General features: G+C 36.2%; 1 protein-coding gene across 17 annotated transcripts in view; it reads left to right on the forward strand.

The window, feature by feature from the left end:
* Nucleotides 1-1,623: 1,623 nt before the first annotated feature.
* Nucleotides 1,624-22,357, forward strand: part of TTK (TTK protein kinase) — an 80,362-nt gene continuing 59,628 nt past the window's right edge. For 12 of the 17 annotated variants that reach the window (XR_010158076.1, XR_010158075.1, XR_008548590.2 and 9 more), the window contains exons 1-11: nucleotides 1,639-2,498; nucleotides 3,627-3,767; nucleotides 5,594-5,816; nucleotides 6,171-6,277; nucleotides 8,602-8,745; nucleotides 9,223-9,337; nucleotides 9,518-9,590; nucleotides 9,675-9,769; nucleotides 11,069-11,156; nucleotides 12,253-12,376; nucleotides 20,107-20,255. Coding sequence is in view for 11 of the 17 variants with exons in the window: in XM_054686073.2 (XP_054542048.1) it covers nucleotides 3,629-3,767; nucleotides 5,594-5,816; nucleotides 6,171-6,277; nucleotides 8,602-8,745; nucleotides 9,223-9,337; nucleotides 9,518-9,590; nucleotides 9,675-9,769; nucleotides 11,069-11,156; nucleotides 12,253-12,376; nucleotides 20,107-20,255 (1,257 nt within the window). In the remaining 6 variants the exon portion in view is untranslated. Of the gene's footprint in view, nucleotides 2,499-3,614; nucleotides 3,768-5,593; nucleotides 5,817-6,170; nucleotides 6,278-8,601; nucleotides 8,746-9,222; nucleotides 9,338-9,517; nucleotides 9,591-9,674; nucleotides 9,770-11,068; nucleotides 11,157-12,252; nucleotides 12,377-20,106; nucleotides 20,256-22,357 lie in introns of all 17 variants that reach the window. The other 5 variants (XM_063813221.1, XM_054686074.2, XM_009451587.5 and 2 more) reach the window with 2 other exon arrangements.

Raw genomic sequence — 22,357 nt, forward strand, 5'->3', positions numbered from 1 at the left:
GCATTTTTCAAAACCAAGAAACCAACATTAGTGCATTTTCATTAACTAAACCTCAGACTTCATTTGAATTTTACTAATTTTTCCATTAATGTCATCCTCCTGTTTCAGGATCCAGTTTATGATATCACAGTGCATTTAGTTGTCATGTCTTCTTAGTCTCCTCTGTGATGGGGTGGTATTAATTTTAATAATATATTTTATTTAACTCAATATAGCAAAAATATCATTTTAACCTGTAATTGATATTTTTAAAATTATCAATGTTTATTACTTTTTCTTATTCAGTCTTCAAAATCCAGACTGTATTTTATACTTAACAGTACATCACATTTCATACTCAGACACTTTCATTGGAAATACTTCATCTGCATTTGGTTCTCACAAAATTTACAGTTGAAAAAGTAGGTTCATATACTTACGTTGTTCCAAGTATACTTAAAAGTCTTCCAATAAATTCATGACTAATGCAAGTTTAGAAAAAAGAGAGCAAAAAAATTACTTTAAATAGTTTAACAATAATCCCATTAGATATCAGTTTTCAAATTTAAATATAAATTTAATTAATCAATTAAGGTTAATTGATTTAAAAATTCAGTTCCCAGTTGCACTAGACATACGCAAGTGCTCAATAGTCACAGACCATCATAAGGACTTTTGATTTTATTCTGAGGTAGAAAGGGAGCACTGAAGGGTTTTGAGCAAAGTAGTGACATAATCTGATTTAAGATGACTTTGCTATGTCAGAGAATAAATTGAGGTGAGGCAAGGGCAGAAGCAGGGAGACCAGCCAGGAGGCTACTGCAGGTAACATCAGGTAAGTGATGCAGGTGCCTTGGACTGAAGTGGTGGCAGTGGAGGTGGGGAGAACTGGTAGGAGTCCAGGAATCTCTTGTGCCAGCCCTGACTCAATCTGCTTATGAGTTAGATAAGGGATCAGGGATGACACAAAGGTTTTGGGGCTAAAAAATTTAAGACAATGAATTTGTCTTTTATAGATTTTGTAAAAAAAACAGGTTTGGGTAGGAAGATCAGGGGCTTGGTTTTGGACATTTTGAGTTCAAGATGCATATGAGACATGTAAGTGAAGATGTTAATAAGTAGGCAGTGGATATCTCAGTATGGAGTTGAGAAGAGCTCAGCTAATGATACACATTTGGGAGCCATCAACATATAGATGGTATTTAAAGATAGAAGACTGAAGGAGACCACCAAACGAGAGTACAGAAAGAAGTGTTAGGGTGAGGTCATCCAGCAACAGTATTTTCAGGAAAATGCAAGCTTTGTGATCAGGCCGCAAACAGATCAACGAGAATTGGAGGAATAATAAACTCTTTCCAGGCAGAAGCATTAGATGCAATGGTGCAAAGGTAAGTGATTAGCCAACCATGGTATAGCAAGTCATTTTGCTCTGCTGAAGCAGAAATACTAGCTAGCTGACACAGAAAGATGCATTAAGTGATTGAGAAGGGCTCTCACGCTAGCTGGGTGGCTATCCAGAGCTGGGAATGTGAGGGTTCTAAGGATAGCTTTGGAGTTAACAAGTGACAGCTGCAGTTAGTTTACTATACATACACAAAACCAACCCGTCCTACCACAGAATATATGTCATAATGCTGGCACAACAGACACATCCCTTTTAGTTTTGCAGACGAGGAGTAACCGTTGCCCTGGACCACAAAGCCACTTAGCGGCAGAGCCTTGCACCCGCGAAGATTATTACTAGGGAGATGTTTTTACCCCTGAGGACACCTGAGCCCTTAAGTGGGGCAGGCTTCGAGGGAGGGGGGCCGATAAGGCGACTTCAGACAGGGCAATCACGATGGGCGCTTGACTTCTGCGCAGAATTTTGACAAGGGGGAGGGTCTTGGCTTGAAGACAGAGCGTGGAGTCATTTAAGGATAATGGAAGGGCATAAGCGGAAGCTCAAGGATAAAAAGCACTGAAATTCTTGAGCTGGCGGCAGGGCTGAACGTAGCTCAGTGAAAGATCCTTTCTTGCCACATCCTCTCTAAGCCAGGCTGTGAGAACCGCGGGAAACGAAGGAGAAGGGTGGCGGTGGGGTCAGTAAAGGGCCGGCCCAGGGTGCATCTTTTAGGTCCTGATGCTAGGAGCAGCCGTCCCCGCCCCTATATTCCTCTCACTGGGTAGGTTTGCTCGGGAGTGGCTATCTCCCAGGCAAAAATTCGGCCTGGTTAAACTGGAAAGACCAGGAAAGCCCGCCCACCGGCGTCCGGGGAACGCCTGCAAAGTGCCAGCACCCTACCAACCCAGGCGCCGCACGGGTGGGGTCGCGGCCGCAGGCTCTTCCGGGGCGGGCCTAGCCTGACGCAGGAGGAGGGGCGGTCCCCGTCGCACACGAACCAATCACGACTGTCGCTTCTACGTGGCTAGCATTGACCAATAGGAGACCGTAGTGATAGCGACGGGGAAATTCAAACGTGTTTGCGGAAAGGAGTTTGGGTTCCATCTTTTCATTTCCCCAGCGCAGCTTTCTGTAGGTAAGTTCTGTCTTACAGGTGCACCGGCGCACTGAGGAACAGCCGCAGCCGGTGTAGGGGCTCATTGTTAGCGCTGGTCGGTGAGGGGTGGGGCGAGGTGGGGGCAGCTCGGAGCCAGGTATGCGACGCGGCTAAACGAGCTGGAGGGGGAGGGGATGTCTCACTGCCTCAGCGGGTCTGGCCGGTGGGGTAATGCAGGAGGTTTTGTTGAGGAAGTAAGAAGTGGGTGTGGCCCACGCTGGAAAGAAGGGGTGGTGGGGTACCTGCGCACAAGATCGTTTTCCAAAGGACAGTCTCTCTTGTTTTGGGGGTTAGAACTGGGAAAGAAGCGGGTGGCCGTGATCTGACAGTTACCTTTCAAACCTGACTTAAGAGGTGGAGTGATACCTTGCTGCAACTTTATGACTTTTTTTCATTGTTAAACCTGAAGACGGGGCAGCATTGTTATCAGTGACACTGAGTTGGTGTTTGAGAGTCACAAAGATACGATTAACAATAAGACTGCAGACACTATATTGAACAAACACCACCACCATGCAGATAAGCAAGTGCTCAGTACCAGTACAATAGTTTCTTAGTGTTAGATTAAGGTAGCAAATCGTGATTCTGCTAGATATGCACAAGAATAAATCTGCGGATTTCCTAATTATCAGTAAAGCCCCATCATGTTTATATTCTGCTTTGAAAGCACGTGCACTGGAAGATTTACTCAAGTAAATCAGGCGAATAAAGGAATTGTTATTCCCATTGCCAAACGAATTCTTTATGTCTATGTCACTACCAGAATCCAAGCAATCTTTATGTGTATGTCGCTACCAAAATCCAAGCTAACACTCCATCATATTTTTTTTAAGTGACACTAAATTTGCAGATTTCTACAGTGTGACGTCATTGATGTTATATTGGGGGAAAAAGTGTACTTGGCCTATGAAACCTTGGTGAATAAATTACAAAGATGTGTACCTTGTTGTTGTGCACTTACCTCCATTAATACTAGCCTAATAATAGCTGCATTTAGATGTGTTCACAAAACGAATGCTTTAGTCGTCTGGGTTCTAAAAAGCTAGTGCATTTTTTTCTTTGATGCTAGTTAAAGTAGGAGTTATGACTGTTCAGTTTTTTTCTTAGAAATGGAGTCCGAGGATTTAAGTGGCAGAGAATTGACAATTGATTCCATAATGAACAAAGTGAGAGACATTAAAAATAAGTTTAAAAATGAAGACCTTACTGATGAACTAAGCTTGAATAAAATTTCTGCTGATACTACAGGTGAGTTTTTCTTTTCTTTTAAGTTAGTAGCTGTTTGTTGGGTATCCTCTAAGGTAAAGAAATAGTACTAATCACTTTATTTATAATTTACTCATGTGTTTATTGTCTTTCTCCTCCATTAGAATGCAGGCTACATGAGGGCAGGGTTTTTGTCTGTTATATCCACAGAACTTTGAATGGTGTCTGGCACATGGTAGGTAGGCACTTAAACATTTATTGAACAATGATTAATGGGTGAAAATGCCCAGAGTTTAATACTCTAGCTCTTCTAAAAGTATTAGCTCAGAAGCCTGATTCTTTACTGTATTTCAAATGGTTGGTCATTTGAATGGTGACCTTTGGATAATTTTGTTACATCTATACTAACCTTTAAATAGATGAGGAATTGAAAATAAATGGAAGAACCTGTGATCTAATCATGGTGGCTGACTGTTCACTTTGAAAAAACCTAGAAAATGATAGTTTTAGTGTTAAGCAAAATCTTAATGGAGTATAATTGTGCTTAATTATGTCACTAACAAAGGTTGTACATCAAGGCAATTGAGTATTTTAAGTACTGAGGAAGATTCAAAGATGCTTAAAACCATAGTTTCTTTCTAGACGAGAATTTATATATTCACTATGCTACATTGTAATGCATGCTGGGCATCATAGGAATACTAGCATGATAAAACACAAATGTTTTATTTGTTGATTAGAGGAAGAATAGGGTACTCAGGCATGAGGAATGCATCTGCAAAGCCACAGACGGCAATGTGTGTTTTTTAGACATTTCACAGACTAATTTCTTAGGAAAGCAATAGGAGGTAAAAATAGAAAATTAAGGTCAGACCAAATTAAATTTAAAACGACAAAGCAAAGTTATGCATGCACTATATTTTAGTAGAAAGTAGAAACAAATTTTATTTATAAAAGTAAAGATGTAGGCTTTGTTGAAAATGACTGAAGTTAATAGAAGGAATAATAGCTTCTCTGGAAATCTGAATTTAATATTGCTTAGTAATAACCAAAATATCCTGAACAGAAGACTGACATTCAAGTTATCTTTTTAAAAAACTAACACTGAAGAAAGTAAAAAGTACATTTCAGTGTGAACATTTTGTCTGAAGGTTATTCTTGCTGTTTCTGTTGGTTGGGGTTCCACAGAGAGAAACCTGACAGTCACGAGAGGTCCTATAAATTCCAAAGGTCTAGACCATGGTAACTATGAGTTTGTTGGACCAAGAAATTATCAGGGCCTCTAGCAGAAATTTAGGTTACTTGGAGAGAAGAAAATGATTATATCATTTGTTTATTTTTTGTAAAGCTGGTTTGGTTTTACAAGTAAGTATGAGGTATACAGAGATAATGTTGAATGGTTAAGGTTGTAAAGAAGGTTATGTTAGGACTGGAGCAGTAGGTTTAATGAATAAATCATTGATGGGGGAATTTTCTAAGTTAATTAGTACAAGTGGCAGTGGGAGAGATTTAGTTTTCTATGGATAGGTAGGATGCTAAAATTATAGTTATCCTGCAACAGCATAAAATTTTCTTAAACTACATACAATTTTTAAAGGCTACTTACAAAAAAACTCACTTATTTTCAAATTTTTTCTTTCCTTCAAAATATATAGCTTTTGGATAAAGTATACCTTCATAAAAGATAAATATACGATAAATAAGTTACTTGTATTTATATGAACTTTTACAATTTTAAAAAGTATTATAAGGACTTTATGTACATTGATACTGACAGTACAAATGTTTGACTATATTTTGAAGGAAAAATGCAATTTGGCATTTGTTTTATGTCTTTTCTTGTGATATATTTTGTTCCCCTTATTTAGATAACTCGGGAACTGTTAACCAAATTATGATGATGGCAAACAACCCAGAGGACTGGTTGAATTTGTTGCTCAAACTAGAGAAAAACAGTGTTCCGCTAAGTGATGCTCTTTTAAATAAATTGATTGGTCGTTACAGTCAAGCAATTGAAGCGCTTCCCCCAGATAAATATGGCCAAAATGAGAGTTTTGCTAGAATTCAAGTGAGATTTGCTGAATTAAAAGCGTAAGTATTAGCATTTTAACTATGTTCAACTATGTTACATAATATGTAACTACACTGCAAAGAGAGAAAATAAAAAACATGGCAGTATTGTGAGAAAATATTAATTTTTTTACCAAATACTTTTGCTTATAGTTAACAAGAGACTAATGTAAACTCTTTTCTATGCACGTTTCCACAACAGTTTACTTACTTTAAACTGCCTAAAAAGATTTTTTTTAAATAACTTATTAGTATTTAATTTTATCCACAGAAAAAAGCAATATCCCATGTTTTTTGGAAAATTGAATGAAGCATTATCAAATTTAAGTAGCTATGTTCTTTTTCTTAAATTTTGACTCAAATCTTTTATTACAGTATTCAAGAGCCAGATGATGCACGTGACTACTTTCAAATGGCCAGAGCAAACTGCAAGAAATTTGCTTTTGTTCATATATCTTTTGCACAATTTGAACTGTCACAAGGTAATCTGAAAATGTCAAATTCAAATTTTAAGTAAAGGATAACTTATTACAACTTACTTCCTAATATTAAATCATATATATGAAGTGGAAATTTGAGGCAAAAGACATTAAAGTTGATCAGATGAGAATATGGGGGAAAATGCCACCTAAACGTAAATTCAGAGAATATCTGTTATACTAGCTTTTCCATGTATAAAGAGTAATCCAGGGAAATGAGCATGAACATTGTGTATGTGCTACTAGTTAGATTCAGGAAACATCTAAAGGAAAGTAGCTGCTTCACTGAGTATTTGTAGGAAGAAGGATATCAGATATTTAAGCTAGAGCTTAAATATCTAGAGCTTACATAAACTTTTCTTATGCTATGGTTTCATAGCACCAAAATGTACATTAAAGTGTAGCTATGTAACTTGGTGGTCAAGTAAACTATATATCTGTGTGTGTGTGTGTGTGTGTGTGTGTGTGTGTGTGTGTGTGTAGCGTTAATTGGTAGTTCTTTAAAATAAAAAAAGTAAACTGCTGTAGAAACTATTTCTTGCTCACTTGGTTCTTCATAGTCTGGATTTTTTTGGGTAGGACCAAGACAATCTCTTCCTAAGACATTTTTAACCTGGCCATTCCTTAGTCTTTTCTCATTTTCCAGGGCCTTTGGATACACCCTCAGTCTGCCCTCTGGCCAGGTGTTTCCATTCTCCCACTGCCTTGTTTCTGCTACAACTGTGATCCAATTTACTGCCAGTGATAAACATATTAACACTATTGGAAGAATCCCCATGATGGTTTCCATAGCAGGTATTGGTCACTGGAGAGTATTCCCCAGGATTGAGCCTGGAGAAAATAATTATATGACTCAGAAATAATTTGAGAACCCTGAATTGTTACCCATTCAGACGATTTCTGAGTCCTAGTAATTGTCTTCTCCAATATGTCCTTTGCTCTATCAGGTTACTTTTTAGAACTATTATCCCTTTCTTCTCTAGAAAAATGGATTCCTCCTTGCTTGTTAGAGAAAATTTGGCAAGGCTTCTTTCTCTCCATTCTGCTTGAAAATTTCTTGAGGTATTGTGGCCTCTCAATAACAACCATAAATTTTACATGTTTAGAACACATAAATATTGAAACTCTTAAATTGAGTTATCTGTAAAAAAGACGAACTTTATCTGTACCACTTTATCTGCAATGTGGTAGTAATGCACAGTGATGCAATGTGGTCAAATGCATTGCACAGTAATGCAGTGTGGTCAAATTATGATTATTTTGAGCACAGTTGATGGCTTGGCTGTCAGGAAATAATGCAGCATCCCTGAAATCCTATGCAGAGTCTGGTGTGTGAGTATTTTTATAGGGATGGAGGACATCTCAGTTTTTACCAGATTCTTAAAGAAATCTCTGATCTCAATACTAAGCTATCTGATTAATTAAGCTTCTTAAGCCTTTCTCTCTTTTCTTGTGCTAAAATACACAATACATGAAATTCTACCACTACTTAGTAAATGTAGATATAACCACTATCAAAGATATTTTTAAAAATTTATAAACTACCAGAAGCTAGAGATCATCTCTTAAGCATTTTTATACCCTAAGTACCAAGTGCATAGCATAGCTCAATGGCTCCCATAAATGTTGATAATATTCTGTAAGATATGTGATGTATACATTTAATATTTATAAGTCAAATGCTAGGGGTAAGTTTACCAATTTTTTTGGTAATCTGTCCATACTCAGAAAGGTAATTATGATAGTTCCTCAGTTATTCTGCATTCTTTTTCAGGCTGGTATAGCTGAGTGTGACAGCTAAAGATTAATCTGTATTTATTATGTTTTTCCCCGAAAATCCTTTTGATGGAAGATGCTCTTTAACAAAAGATGTCATCCTTTCCTTAACTAAATGTCATTATGACTGACACTTATTATAGCATGTTGTAAGAGACTGATGCTCTTGGCACTTTTGTAACATCTAGAATGCCCTCCTGTTTCTAACTGTTGTGATTGGCCTTTGCTGTCCCCTGTTGATAACTGCTTTGGTACACTTCTGTTACTTCTGAAAGTGGACAGTGGTGATAAACTAATGCAAAATTACATCAGCTACATATTGCAAGGAAACTATTTGGTATGCATTGTTATCAGAAGAGAGTTGGTTATCTGCATAAAAAGTGAGATTGCTTACTTGCCTATGAAATAAAATACATGAGCCTTGGAATAAATATTTTTGCTTAAGTCTTTTTGATTTTTTTTTCTAGGTCCTGATGAATACGTATCTGGGTGGTCTGGGTGGTGGGTAAAGATTACTGCCTAAAAATGACAATTATCTTTTGCTTTGTTAGGTAATGTCAAAAAAAGTAAACAACTTCTTCAAAAAGCTGTAGAACGTGGAGCAGTACCACTAGAAATGCTGGAAATTGCCCTGCGGAATTTAAACCTCCAAAAAAAGCAGCTGCTTTCAGAGGAGGAAAAGAAGAATTTATCAGGTAACTATTAAGGTATACTAATACTTTCTGTGGTAGGTAGTACTTCAAATAAAGATTCGGGATAATATTTTATAGAAAAATATTATTTATGTAGAATGGTTAAAATCTAAGATTAAATTGTAAAGGAGGTAAGACTGAGAAGTAAAAAAGTCTCTACAACCCCATGCAAATTTGTCTTTTTTGCTAACTAAACTTTCGTTAACACATGAAAAACAACTCTAAGCAAGAGAATTTTTTTTTTTTTTGCTTTTGGAAATAGAGAATGTGCTTTTACCCTGGGGAAATAGTTATATAATTTAAAAGAATTTGAAGAAGTAGTTAGATAATTATCTTGGTATCATCTTCATGTCTGCATATCTTACTTGGGGACAAGTATTTCCTATGAATTGACTTTTAAAATATTCTTATTTGTAAGATCACTTTTTTGTACTTGTCTTATTTCTTATAAATTTAATCATAGTTTCAAAATTTTTACAGCATCTACGGTATTAACTGCCCAAGAATCATTTTCCGGTTCACTTGGGCATTTACAGAATAGGAACAACAGTTGTGATTCCAGAGGACAGACTACTAAAGCCAGGTTTTTATATGGGTAAGGAAACGGAAACAGTTTTTAAATGTTCATCTTCTATGTAAGTACATCTGTGTTTTTTAATGTAATTACATGTATCTGCATATATGTTTTCATGTGTGTGATAATGTTTAGCAGTAGAGTAGAAATACATATTAATATTGTTCTTTGAAAAATTGAGGATATTTTCTTTCTGTTTAGAGAGAACCTGCCACCACAAGATGCAGAAATAGGTTATCGGAATTCATTGAGACAAACTAACAAAACTAAACAGGTAAGTTACTTTCAATCTGCTTGATTAAGGTGGTGATAGTCTTTATTTCCTAGTTGGTTATTTAATCTTTCAAAATATTTTTAGTCATGCCCATTTGGAAGAGTCCCAGTTAACCTTCTAAATAGCCCAGATTGTGATGTGAAGACAGATGATTCAGTTGTACCTTGTTTTATGAAAAGGTATGTTGAGTTTTAATTTTTAAAATTTGTTGTCCATATGTGAAGATTAATGGCAGAATGGTCTTAAAGTCTTTTACTGAGTAATAGTAATTATGATTAAATTTTTATTCAGTTTTAGAAGATAGTCTCTAAATGTTGTCAGGAACAAAGGAATGAGTGGAGAAAATAACTTTGTTTTGCTTTTTCACTCATTAAAAATATTCATTAAAGGAGCTTTAAAAGGAAAAAATATTAAGTCAACATTAAGCTTAAAAGACTGATATTTGAGGATTTCTCACTTACGAGTAGGCTGTCTGCTAAGAATCTCTTCCTGTTTTGTTTGAGAGTCTCCATAACGGGTAGAAAGAGGTCTGGGAACAAATATTTGCTCCAGATAGTTCAAGGGGAGAATCGCTGTCAGTGGGATAGATGATTATTCTTTTGCTTGAGTCTAGTGCTTCAAGAAGTGGGACAGGTTAGGTACAGATGAATTACTGTTCATCACATCCAGTGTGTTCTCCTTCCCTCAATTTGCGTGTTTATTCCCTGTTAAGAAATGGGAATGTAGCCTCTAGCTCAGCTAAAGGAGAGTTATTTTGGCCTATTCTTAATTCTGACCAACATTTATAATATTTATATTGGAAAAGGCTCCTTACAGTCCAGAGAATCATTTTGCAAATAAACTTTAGAAATACGATTGTTTTTCATTAGTATCTTTTATAATTACATTTCTATTATATTTAGACTTGACTAAATATTGACATTAAAAGAACATTTTGATTGTCAAGGTTAAGCTTTAAAGTCTTATCACTATGATTTCATCTTGTTCATCTCTATTTCAAATACCTAGCTCAAGAATAAAGGAGATTTTCTTCCGCTCCAAAAAATTAAAAACAAAAACAGAAAAACTGCAGCCATTTTCTTGGTTCCTGTTATCGATAGACAATGCTAGGTACTGTGGAGGTCCACAGAAGTGCTATACCCTGGTTCTTATCCTTTAGCTATTTGTAATTGGAAATGTAGTTTCATCTGTATACTTTGCCTTTCCCACACTCTAACCCTAACTCCAATTGTTACTGATTAGATAATGAAGAAGTAGGTGATCACCTGTGTCACTTTTGTCATTGCCCAGCACGTAATTTTGTTAGCTAAGTCACTTTTGTATTGGAATTATGTCACTTTAAAAAATGTCTTTTTAAGAGATTTTTTTCAATAAAAAGTATGTATATTATTAAAAATCCAACTTGAGATGAAAAAATACATTGAAATTTTTTTTTTTTCAAATTTAATGTTAAAATTATTTTGTTTCATGGGTAAAAGACAAACCTCTAGATCAGAATGCCGAGATTTGGTTGTGCCCGGATCTAAACCAAGTGGAAATGATTCCTGTGAATTAAGAAATTTAAAGGTATTTTAATTCTATATCATTATATAAAGCAAGGGTTCCTGATCTGGGAGGATCAGGATTCATGGAGCTTTTTCTGGGGAAAGGGTTTATAAATAGTTCATGTATCTCCAACAGCGTTCCACATACCCCAAGAGCTGTGGGACTACGAGTGGGAAGTTGGTGCAGAAGTCCTAGACTATGTTTCTCCAAGATTAAGATGGTAGAGCAAGGATCAACAATCTCTTAAGAGAATCATGAAGTAATATTTATTATGCACGTGTTTAAGCACATAGTTGGCCTGGGTTTGGGAATACGTGACTGGGGGAACTGTTGCCCCCAAGTTTTGTTTTTTGTTATGTTTAATCATATGATTTTGGTAAGACATCTTAAAAAAAAATGAGAGAGTAAATTGAGTTAGGGCAGAGGTGAGGACATAAATAATACTGACCTCCTGACATGGCAGAGCAACTTTGTGTGGACTTAAAGGAAATAATTTTAGTTCCTGGTACACTGTGATTTTTAGTGGTTATACTATTATTATAATTGAGTTAAACCCCTGGCATCATGATGTGGGTCTTTTCAATTTTATGTTCTTTGTAATGCCTCCCTCTTTCATGACCTATGCTTTAAGTATTAATTTTTCCTAATCCTGGCTGTCCTAGAGAACAGTGCATAATTGTGTCAAAAAGATTGTTCTCTGGATTTAGAGTAACTACTGTCCTAACTTATGCAGTTATTAGTTTTGACTTATTTTTGGTGATAAAATAGCCATCACAGTAACAAAATACTTAAATCTTTTTTCTTGTCATGAGGAATACTCTATGTTGAATTCAAACTTTCTAACCCTTTCCATCTTTAAGTGAAATATATTTTAGCAATTGATTGATACATCCACTGAAAGCAAATTGGCCAGATTTATGGTTATGACCCTTCCCATTTCTCTAATTAATAATTCAGGCAGTTAACCTTTGCTGGGGGTTTGTGAGTCTACATGTAATTATAATAGAAAATTTTATGAGCAATCCATGTATAGATAAGACTTTAGTATATTGAACAGTAAGACAGATTAGTAGTACTACTATTTATGGGACTTTATTTGATTTTCTTTTTCATGTAGTCTGTTCAAAATAGTCATTTCAAGGAACCTCTGGTGTCAGATGAAAAGAGTTCTGAACTTATTATTACTGATTCAATAACCCTGAAGAATAAAACGGAATCAAGTCTTCTAGCTAAATTAGAAGGTAAGAGTGACAAAATCAGTAGACTTGTATGTTTAGTTAAGAAAACCACTTGATAGCTTAAGAAAGCAGACTAGCCACCTAAGAATTATGATGTGAAACTGTGTCTATGTTCTTTTATCTTGAATTTCAGTTCAGTTATATAGGGTATATGAAAATTATTGAATGCACAGCAAAGGAAATTTATTTACCTAAAAGGTGCATAAAAGAAAGTGGAGGGAAAATGCAATGGAACTGAGTTATTTTTCTCAGTTGGCTTGACAAATACTTTCTGGAAGGGATACAAAAGCTGTTTGTATATGACAGCTCTCATCTTTTATCAAGTGTTTGGTTTTCTACTGCATGGGTACTGTGATACATGTTCTAGGGATATATAAGTGGATAAATCAGTGTCCCAAGGAGGTTGCAGTTCAGTGTGGAAGATACACAGAGATATATAAATGCAATGCTGAATAGAATGTGGAGATTGTCATGAGAGCCACATAAATGAAATGCTATGAGAATTCAGAAGAGGGAGAAATTAAGGAACTAATTTGGTTCAGGAGAAATAAGGAAATATTTTGTGATGATGGTGAAGTTTGAAGAAACAAATTAGGATTTAAATGGGGGGAAATAATAGAGTATTTCAGATGAAGAGGATAACACAGACAACGAATAAAATGTTTCAGCAACAAGAGACTGTCTAGTTATGCTGCAGACTGTAACATGGGTAGTGTGCAAATAGGAAATAAGACTAGGCGGACTTTGAATGCCATTAGATTTTGTATTTATTTTTAGAATGCAGGGTACCATTAAAGATATTTAAACAGATCATTAATAGGGTGATCATTGTCCAGATAGAGGTTGCCAGATTGGATGTATTAATTTTTAATTTGTTTTAATAGGACTGAGGAGGGACTTTGGGACAAAGTGAGGCTTGCCTTTGCCAGGGACTTTGCTGAAAGTCCAATATCCCAAGAATGCCTCAGTCCCAGGCAAACAGGGAAACACACAAAAAAACATTATTTTGGTTGGGAACAGATTCTTATTCCTAGCGTTTGGTGGAAAGTGTTTACATTTCATATTTTCTTGGCATCTATTGTAACTGGTATGATTGAGAAAATCATCTTTATCAAATATGCTTGTTAATAGTACTCTCAATACCTAATTTAATGTTTTAAATGAATGCTTGTTGTCTACACTATACCAGTAATACTTTATTAATATAATAAAGCATATAGTCAGAAAACTGCCCAAATCACAAGAGTGCTGCACAATGAAATAACACAAGTGACTGCATACTTGTAACCAATAGCCAGATCAAAAAATAGAACATTACTAACACCTCAATAACCTCCTTGATCCTCCTCCTAAATACCTCTCTCCTTCCAGATGTAATCATTATTCTGATTTCTAACACCACAGAATGAAATAATACAGTGTGTATTCTTGTATTTGCTTACTCACTATTGTTTATGGAACTCATCCATGTTTTTATGATATATAGTCTGTTGATTTTTATTGCCATATACTATTTAGTGTAAATATAGTATAATTTGTTTATTCACATGTACATGGATAACAGTTTTTTGTCTAATGAATAATGCTGCTATGAATATTTTGGTGTCTTTTGATTCACATATGTACAAATTTCTATTGAGTGTATTCCAAGAGTGGGATTGTTGGGTTACAGGATATGCATGTGTTCAGCTTTGGAAGATGGTGCCAAACAGTCTGAAAAGTGGTTGTGCTAACCTTAGACCAGCAATTATGTTGTTCCTGCTCCTGTTCTTTGCAATCATTGTATTGGCTTTTAATTTTAGGCATTCTGATGCTATCTAGTGGTATCTATCTCATTGTGGTTTTAATTTGCATTTGGCATTTCCTTAATGTCTACTTTTGAACATCATTTCATATATTTATTGGCCATGTGGATACTCTCTTGTAACATACTGCAACTCTGTCACCCAGGTTGCAGTCTTGCTAATATTTCTGTTGGTTTTTCTTTCTTTTTCTCATTGATTTTTAAGAGGTATTTATATGATCTAGATATAAATCATTTGTTGGAATATGTGTTTGTAAGGGAAAACGCATAATTATTTTTCTTTCCCTTTTTAGTTTCTTAGTTGAGACACTCTCCTGAAAATGCAAGAACGATTAACAATAGAAAAACAAGCAGAAGTTTGTTAACATGTGCTCTACCCATCACCTGGGCGGGTTCAGTTCAGAAGTATTTCTTTCTCTCCAAGCAGTGGATTTGCTTAAATGGTATTTTAACAAAGAGCCATAAATCTTAAATATTGGCAAGACAAAGGAGAGAACAGTTCCAATCTTTAAAAGCAGGAAAATGTGGAAAACTAGTAAAATCTATTTCCAGATTCCTCTGGTGCCTGCTAGTGCTTTCTGGGCCCAAAAGCAAGTGTTGTCTCCAGTAAGGAAAGATTTATATCCTGCCATCAGGCAAGATATTTCCATATTTTTTAGATTTATCATTTTATTTTTCACCTTCTGATTTATATCTTTCCTGAGTTTAATGTTTACATATGTGTAAGATCAAGTGTCAGGGTTCATTATTTTTCCCCATAATGGATATCCAGGTGACCTGGCACCATTTATTGAAAAGATCCTCCTTTACCTCACTGACCTGTTGTAAATTAGGTGATTCTATGTAGTATGGTGTCTGGCTTTGGATTCTTTTCTGTTCTATATTCATTTTTGTCTTTTTCTTTTTTTGAGACAGGGTCTTGCTCTGTCACCCAGATTGCAGTGCAGTGGTGCAATCACAGCTCATTGCAACCTCCGCCTCCTGGGCACAAGTGATCCTTCTACCTCAGCCTCCTAAGTAGCTGGGACTTCTAGGCATGTGCCACCATGCCCGGCTAATTTTTAGTTTTTTTGTAGAGATGGGGTCTTGCTATGTTGCCCAGGCTGGTCTCAAACTCCTGAGCTCAAGCAATCTGCCCACCTCAGCTTCCCAAAGTGCTGGGATTACAAGCGTGAGCTATCACACCAGGCCTAATGCTCTCTTAGTAGCTGCACTAAGTCTTGATATCTGTCAGTGTAAATTTTTCAACTTTGTTCTTCACGACTATTTTGGCTATTCCTGGCCTTTGGATTTCCATATAAACACTAGAATCTATCTTTTGGTTACCACTTTTAAAACATGGGATTGTGATTGATATTTAACTGAACCTATAAAGAAATTTGGGAGAAATTGACATCTTTACAATTAAGTTTTACAGCTCAATAACCTAGCATATCTTTTCATTCATTTAAAGTAATGAGATAATTATTTTCTGTGTAGAGATCTAGTGTATCTTTTGCTAGGTTTTTTCTTGAATATTTTTTTAATGCTGATCAGATATTCTTGATATTTTTTGATGCTGTGATAATGAATGGTATCTTTTTAAAAACCTTTTCTAGCCTGAGCAACAAAGGGAAACCTTGTCTACAGAAAAGTTAGCTGGGTGTGGTGGTATGTACCTGTGGTCCCAGCTACGCAGGAGGCTGAGGTGAAAGGATCACTTGAGCCCAGGAGGTCGAGACTGCAATGAGCCATGATCACATGATCATGCCACTGCACTCCAGCCTGGGTGACAGAAGAAGACCTTGTCTCAAAAAAAAAAAAAAACTTTGTTGTTAGTTTATAAAAAATATAATTGATTTTTACTTATTCATGCATTGCTAAATTTACTGAGTAATTCTAATAGTTTTCCATGCATTTTTTGGATTTTTACAGGTACACAGTTATGTTTGAAAATAGTATAGCTGGCTGGGCACGGTGGCTCACACCTGTAATCCCAGCACTTTGGGAGGCTGAGGCAGGCAGATTGCCTGAGGTCAGGAGTTCGAAACTAGCCTGGCCAGTGTGGTGAAACCCCATCTCTGCTAAAAATACAAAAAAAAAAATTAGCCGGGTGTGGTGGCAGGTGCCTGTAATCCCAGCTAATCAGGAAGCTGAGGCAGGAGAATCGCTTGAACCTGGGAGGCGGAAGTTGCAGTGAGCTGAGATCCTGCCATTACACTCCAGCAGCCTGGGCAATAGAGCGAGACTCCGTCTCAAAAAAAAAAAAAAAGTATAGCTTTTTTCCTTTTGAATCCTTTTAACTTTCTTTTCTATGCCTTGTTATAATTGCTATGACCTCCAGTATAACAGTGAATAGAAAGGGATGATAGGTGCCATTCTTGTCTCATTCCTTATTTTAAGGGAAAGCTGTAAATATTTCATCCTTAGTATGATCATTACTGTAGAGTTTTGTCCCTACTTTTTGTCAGATTGAGTAAGTTCTGTTTTATACTGAGGCTACTAATAATAGTTTTTTTTGTGTGACTGGGTGTTGAATTTTATCAGATGTTTTTTCTGCATCTATTTACTTAATTATATATTTTCCGTCTCTATTCTGTTATTATGGCAAATTACATTGACTTTCAAATGTTAATCAAACTTTGCATTTAGGAATAAGCCCAATTTGGATATAATTTTTTATCTCCTTTGTCTATCAATTGCTAATATTTTGTTTAGGACTTTTGTATCCATTATAATGAAAGGAGTGGAACTGTGTATTTGTAGAATGTTAAATATATTGTTGAGGCGTTTTTGTTTATAGACCCTTTGAGAGAATAAATTACAAACTAGCATAAGGTGAAATTTTTATGTTAAAGTAGAGGTCTTGTAACTGACTTAAGTCCGGCTGCTTGCTACTCAGAGGCAAAAAAGACAAGAAATGAGGTGTGATGAAAGGAAAGCAATTTTATTAACCAAATGCTAGCAGTTGGAGAATGCCCAGGCTCTTACTTTCAAAAGACTATTCTGTAATTTCTGAAACATGCTTTCCCATAAGATAATTTTTTCTTAATTGGAAATGACCCAGACATCTCATAAGCATCAATTATTTAATTCAAAATAATTTGAAAGTCCACCACAGGCATTTATCTCATTTACATGCCCTGAGCTTTTTCCATTTTTAAGTTTTTCTGGATTACTTCTGAAAACTGAAATGTTATACAAAGCTAGTCATTATTTGAAGTTGTTTCCCTGTTAACCATTTTTAAAGTCTGAGTAACAGGTAAACAACCTAAGTAAGAACCTTAGAGTTAAATATATTTTGCCGATAACTCAGAAGATTGAGCTGTTTTCATTGAACCACCAATCTAAATTAAATTAGTCTTACTTGTCAAAAAAAATCACACAAAGATTAGTCTGTTTTTGACTGTGTTTATAGTCTTATAACCTTTATGTCAAACCCTGACATCTTAATATATAGACATAGACAAATATAAAACCATTTGGTCAATAAACTCAGACAAAAATGTATGCTGATAATTCTAAAGACATTTTATTTTTATTAATAATTTTAAAATCACTTTTATTTACCAAAGATTCATATGAACTTGAAAAGCATTAGGACTTACTTAATTTATGAGTACTCATTTACTTATAAGCCAATTTGGTAGCATGCTAGATTCAACATATACATGTATGTACATATAAACATGTCTAAACATGTATACATACAGGCACAAAGATCCAATAGCTTTTACCTCAGAATCTAGCCATAAGATAACAATACAAACTTACCACTTTATAAAAGACAGCTGATCCTAATTATTTTTCTGATGAAATTGGAACCTGTTCACATGGCTAAACCTCGTTTGCCCTGATAGGTAATCTAAGGAAAGCTGTCAACCAAAATTTGGGTAAAAAAGTCTCTATGGCAATTTTGTTTTAAAAACCTCTTTTATCCTTTTTTTCCCCTTTTTTCTTCAGTTTCAAATGAGTTACTAATGATTCTGTTATAATCATAACTGGCTGACCTGTATAAGAAAAATAAAAAAACAAAATCTCCAAGTGATGTTTAAACAGTGAGTTTTATCTCAACTCAACTAGCTTAATAACAGCACATTCAAAGCAGGCAGAAAAGAAAAGAGAATATAGAGAGCTAGCTTTAGAAGACTGTTTAATTTTGTAGTTAAAGGTTAACCATTTGAGCTCTGAATTTTTCTTACTGGAATTTGCCCATAGTTTTAAAATGTGCAGAAAAACGGGCCATAATGTGTAACCAGCTGGAGTCCCAGATAGTCCAGGAAAGAGCTCACATGCTTTCTCCCCTAACAAAGCTTGACGCAGATACAAGAAATATTCTGGAGTCCAAAAGAGGATGACAAAAATCAGAGGCCAGGTTGTTGGAAACCATTTCTTCCCTAGCGGGGAGAGGAGCAGCCTATCTTGCTGCTTTCTAGTCTTGCTGGGCAGGACGGAGACAGTTTCAAAGCACCCTTGGAGAGAGGGATAACGCTAAACAGAGACACAAATACAGGCGGATCCAATGCAGATGGAGCATTCCAAACCCATCCCCAAGAAGGGGAGACTGGAGAAAAGTCCTGAGATCTTGTCTCAAATCCAGACAGCACTGCAGAGTGACCTGCATTGGGTCCAGATGGCAAAGAGACCCAAATGGCACCACAGATGACCTATACTAGGTCCAGATAACTAGAAAGCGCAGATGGCTAAGATGGAGGATTTCCCAGTACACTCTGGTTAATTTATCCAACCCTTGAATTCTGTTGACCTCCAAGATGCCACTTCCCTTTCACTAACTGAGTGTTACAGCAGCTGATGCCACAAAGGGAAGGGAAGGAAAAATCCTTCAGACAAGGGTGGTCTCCCTAGCTGCTGGGAATTCCTTAAGGTCCCAGCTGCAGGGTCAGCTAGCCATGAGCAGCTGGCGTTTGCAAGTGGCCCCTGCGTTGGCCTGGTAGCCTGAGTGGGTGAGCCTTGGCCTGCTCCCACAGCCAATTGCTCCACTTGTTGGAAACCAGGCGTACAGGCTGAGCCCCTCAAAACACACAGTTCCTCACACAGGGCACCACATTTGTAACTGACTCAAGTCCGGCTGTTCACAACACAGAGGCCAAAAACATGAGAAGTGAGGTGTGGTGGAAGGAAAACAGTTTTATTAATCAAATGCTAGCAGCTGGGGACTGGCCAGGCTCATGCCCTCAAAAGACCATTTCAACTTTTTGGGCTGAGTGAAGGGGTTTAAAAAGGAAAAGGTGTGGAAGAGATGCAGGAGTGGTGCAGGTCTGAATGTCTTGTTGTGATAGTTATATTGAGTAATTGCCCATCTGGAGGTATGGTTTGTGTCATCTTGACTTCAGCTGGGTAATGCTAGGCTAACTGTTCGAAACTCCCCCCATGCAAGAGGAGTCTGCAACTCCATCTCTGCTTGGTTTGTTTCAAAACTGGCCCCTGAAATTTCTAAGCAAGTATGTAATTAGATAAGTGAACACTGTTCATGGACATGCCTGGTGGGAAAGGGAGAAACTAAGAGTTTCAAAGTATGCTTCCAGGCTGAAAGCAAAAAGGAAAAAAAAATGTTCTAAATTGCATTTTGAGGGTTGGATACTCGGTCTATGAAAAGTGATGAATTAGCTTTTCTATTAGTAAGACTTTATAACATCTATATGTTTTTAAATTTTTACTTATTTATTGGTAAAGAAGCATTTAAATGTGGCAAGGTCTCTGACAAAGTTCTTAGTAACAATGTAGGAAGATGACTATAGTGCAACTTTGTGAAATTGACTTGCTAAAAGCAAATTGTTAAGTAGCTGGCTTAAAGCTTTTAGTTTCTCTCCCTCCTTGATTGTTTTTAAGAACTAAATACTCATATAGTTTGTAATATGTTCTGTTGTTTAGGCTTAGTTTATTATGATCAAATATTCTTGCTTTTTAATGACAACAAATACAATTTCAGAAACTAAAGAGTATCAAGAACCAGAGGTTCCAGAGAGTAACCAGAAACAGTGGCAATCTAAGAGAAAGTCAGAGTGTATTAACCAGAATCCTGCTGCATCTTCAAATCACTGGCAGATTCCGGAGTTAGCCCGAAAAGTTAATACAGAGGTAACTTTTCCACTAAAGTACAACATTGCTTTTTTGTTCATAATGCATTTCCAAAGGTTGATGATCATATTAAATGTTTTCTTTTATTAAATGTGTATGATATTTAGTAGAATAGTTTATTTAAAGGTTTTTTAAATCATTTATAAAGTGGTGATCAGTAGCAGTCATACGTTCAGTAAGTCAGGCTAAATTATTTTCTATCTTCGATAGTGTTTCTAGATTGCCGATAGACTGGTGCTATGGGCCAAATCTAGTTCTTAGCCTGCTTGTGTAAATAAAGACTTACTGGAACACTGACACACTCATTCATTTAATGTCTATGGCTGCTTTTGCATTACAAGAGCAGAGTTGATTAGTTGTATTAGAGACCACTTGGCCTGCAAAGTTTAAAATGTTTACTATCTGGTCCTTTACAGAAAACTGTATGCTGATCTCTGAACTAGCGCAGTGCTGTCCCAAGCACTTAACAGTTTCCTGTGGTCATACTCATTGATAAAAATAGAAAAATATAGCCTAGACAATGTACATGAATTTGTAACTACTGAGTCATCATTCCTGGTGGCTTTTCGGAAGGAATGATCAAGTAGGATACTAAAGAGCTATAGCTGCAGTTCATGGCCATAGTTTCCTTACCATTTCTTTTCAGTGACTTGTAGTAAATATAGTAAAGGCTTTATTAATTCAGTGGTTCTCAAACATTTGGTCTTTTATACTCTTAATTATCAGTGCCCCTAAAGAGCTTTTGTTTATGTTGATTATATCTATCTCTATTTACTATATTAGGAAGTAAAGCCAAGAAACTTTAAAAATGTTTATTAATTTATTAAAAATAACTGAGGGCTGGGCACGGTGGCTCACGCCTGTAATCCCAGCACTTTGGGAGGCCAAGGCGGGCAGATCACGAGGTCAGGAGATCGAGACCATCTTGGCTAACATGGTGAAACCCTGTCTCTACTAAAAATACAAAAAATTAGCCGGGTGTGGTGGTGGGCGCCTGTAGTCCCAGCTACTTGGGAGGCTGAGGCAGGAGAATGGTGTGAACCCAGGAGGCGGAGCTTGCAGTGAGCAGATATCATGCCACTGCACTCCGGCCTGGGTGACAGAGCGAGACTCTGTCTCAAAAAAAATAAAATGAAATAAAATAACTGATAAACTCATGTGAATATAAATGTCCTTTTATGAAAAATATGTATTTTATGAAACAAAATAACTACAGTGGGAAGAGTAGCACTGTGTTAGAGTTTTTACAAATCTAACGGTTGGCTTAACAGAAGACTAGATTCTTATGTCTGCTTTTGCATTCAATGTATTTTATTATTACATGTCATACAGTCTCTGGAAAACTCCTTATATACTCATGAGAAAATAAAAGTGAGAAAGGTAAATATTGTCATAGTAAGATCTCTTAAGTAGTAGATGTAGATAACAAATGCTAGATGATAAGGATCCTGATAGGTTGAGTCATAGATTGTATCAAACCAGCATCTCCTCTTTTTTTTCTATTTGAAAATTGTACACTAATAGGATTGTAAGGGAACTGAAAACCATATGGATCATTAAAGAAATGCAAAGCAAAACCATAATTAGATACTACTTCACACCCACTAGGACGGCTGTAATTCAAGAGACAATAACAAGTGTTGGCGAGGATGTGGAGAATTTTAGAACCTTCATATGCTGCTAGTGGGAATGTAAAATGGTGCAGTCACTTTGGATAACAGTCTGGGAGTTCTTCAAAAGGTTAAACGTAGCTTTATATGATCCAATAATTCCACTCCTAGGTTTGTAGTTAAGAGAATTGAAAACATACATCCACACAAATATTTGTACATAAATATTCATAGCAGCATTTTCATAATTGCCAAAAAGTGGAAATAACAAAATATCCAACCGATGAATGGATAAAGAAAATGTGGTACATCCATACAATGGAATGTTAATCAACAATAAACAGTAATGAAGTACTAGTACATGTTACAACATAAGTGAACATTTACAACGTGCTAAGTGAAAGAAGCTCACCACGAAAGCCCATATATTTTATGATCCCATTTAGATAAAATGGTCAGAATAGGCAAATCCATAGAGGTGGAAAGTAGATT

The sequence above is a fragment of the Pan troglodytes genome, chromosome 5, assembly GCF_028858775.2.
Source record: "Pan troglodytes isolate AG18354 chromosome 5, NHGRI_mPanTro3-v2.0_pri, whole genome shotgun sequence".
Lineage (NCBI taxonomy): Eukaryota > Metazoa > Chordata > Mammalia > Primates > Hominidae > Pan > Pan troglodytes.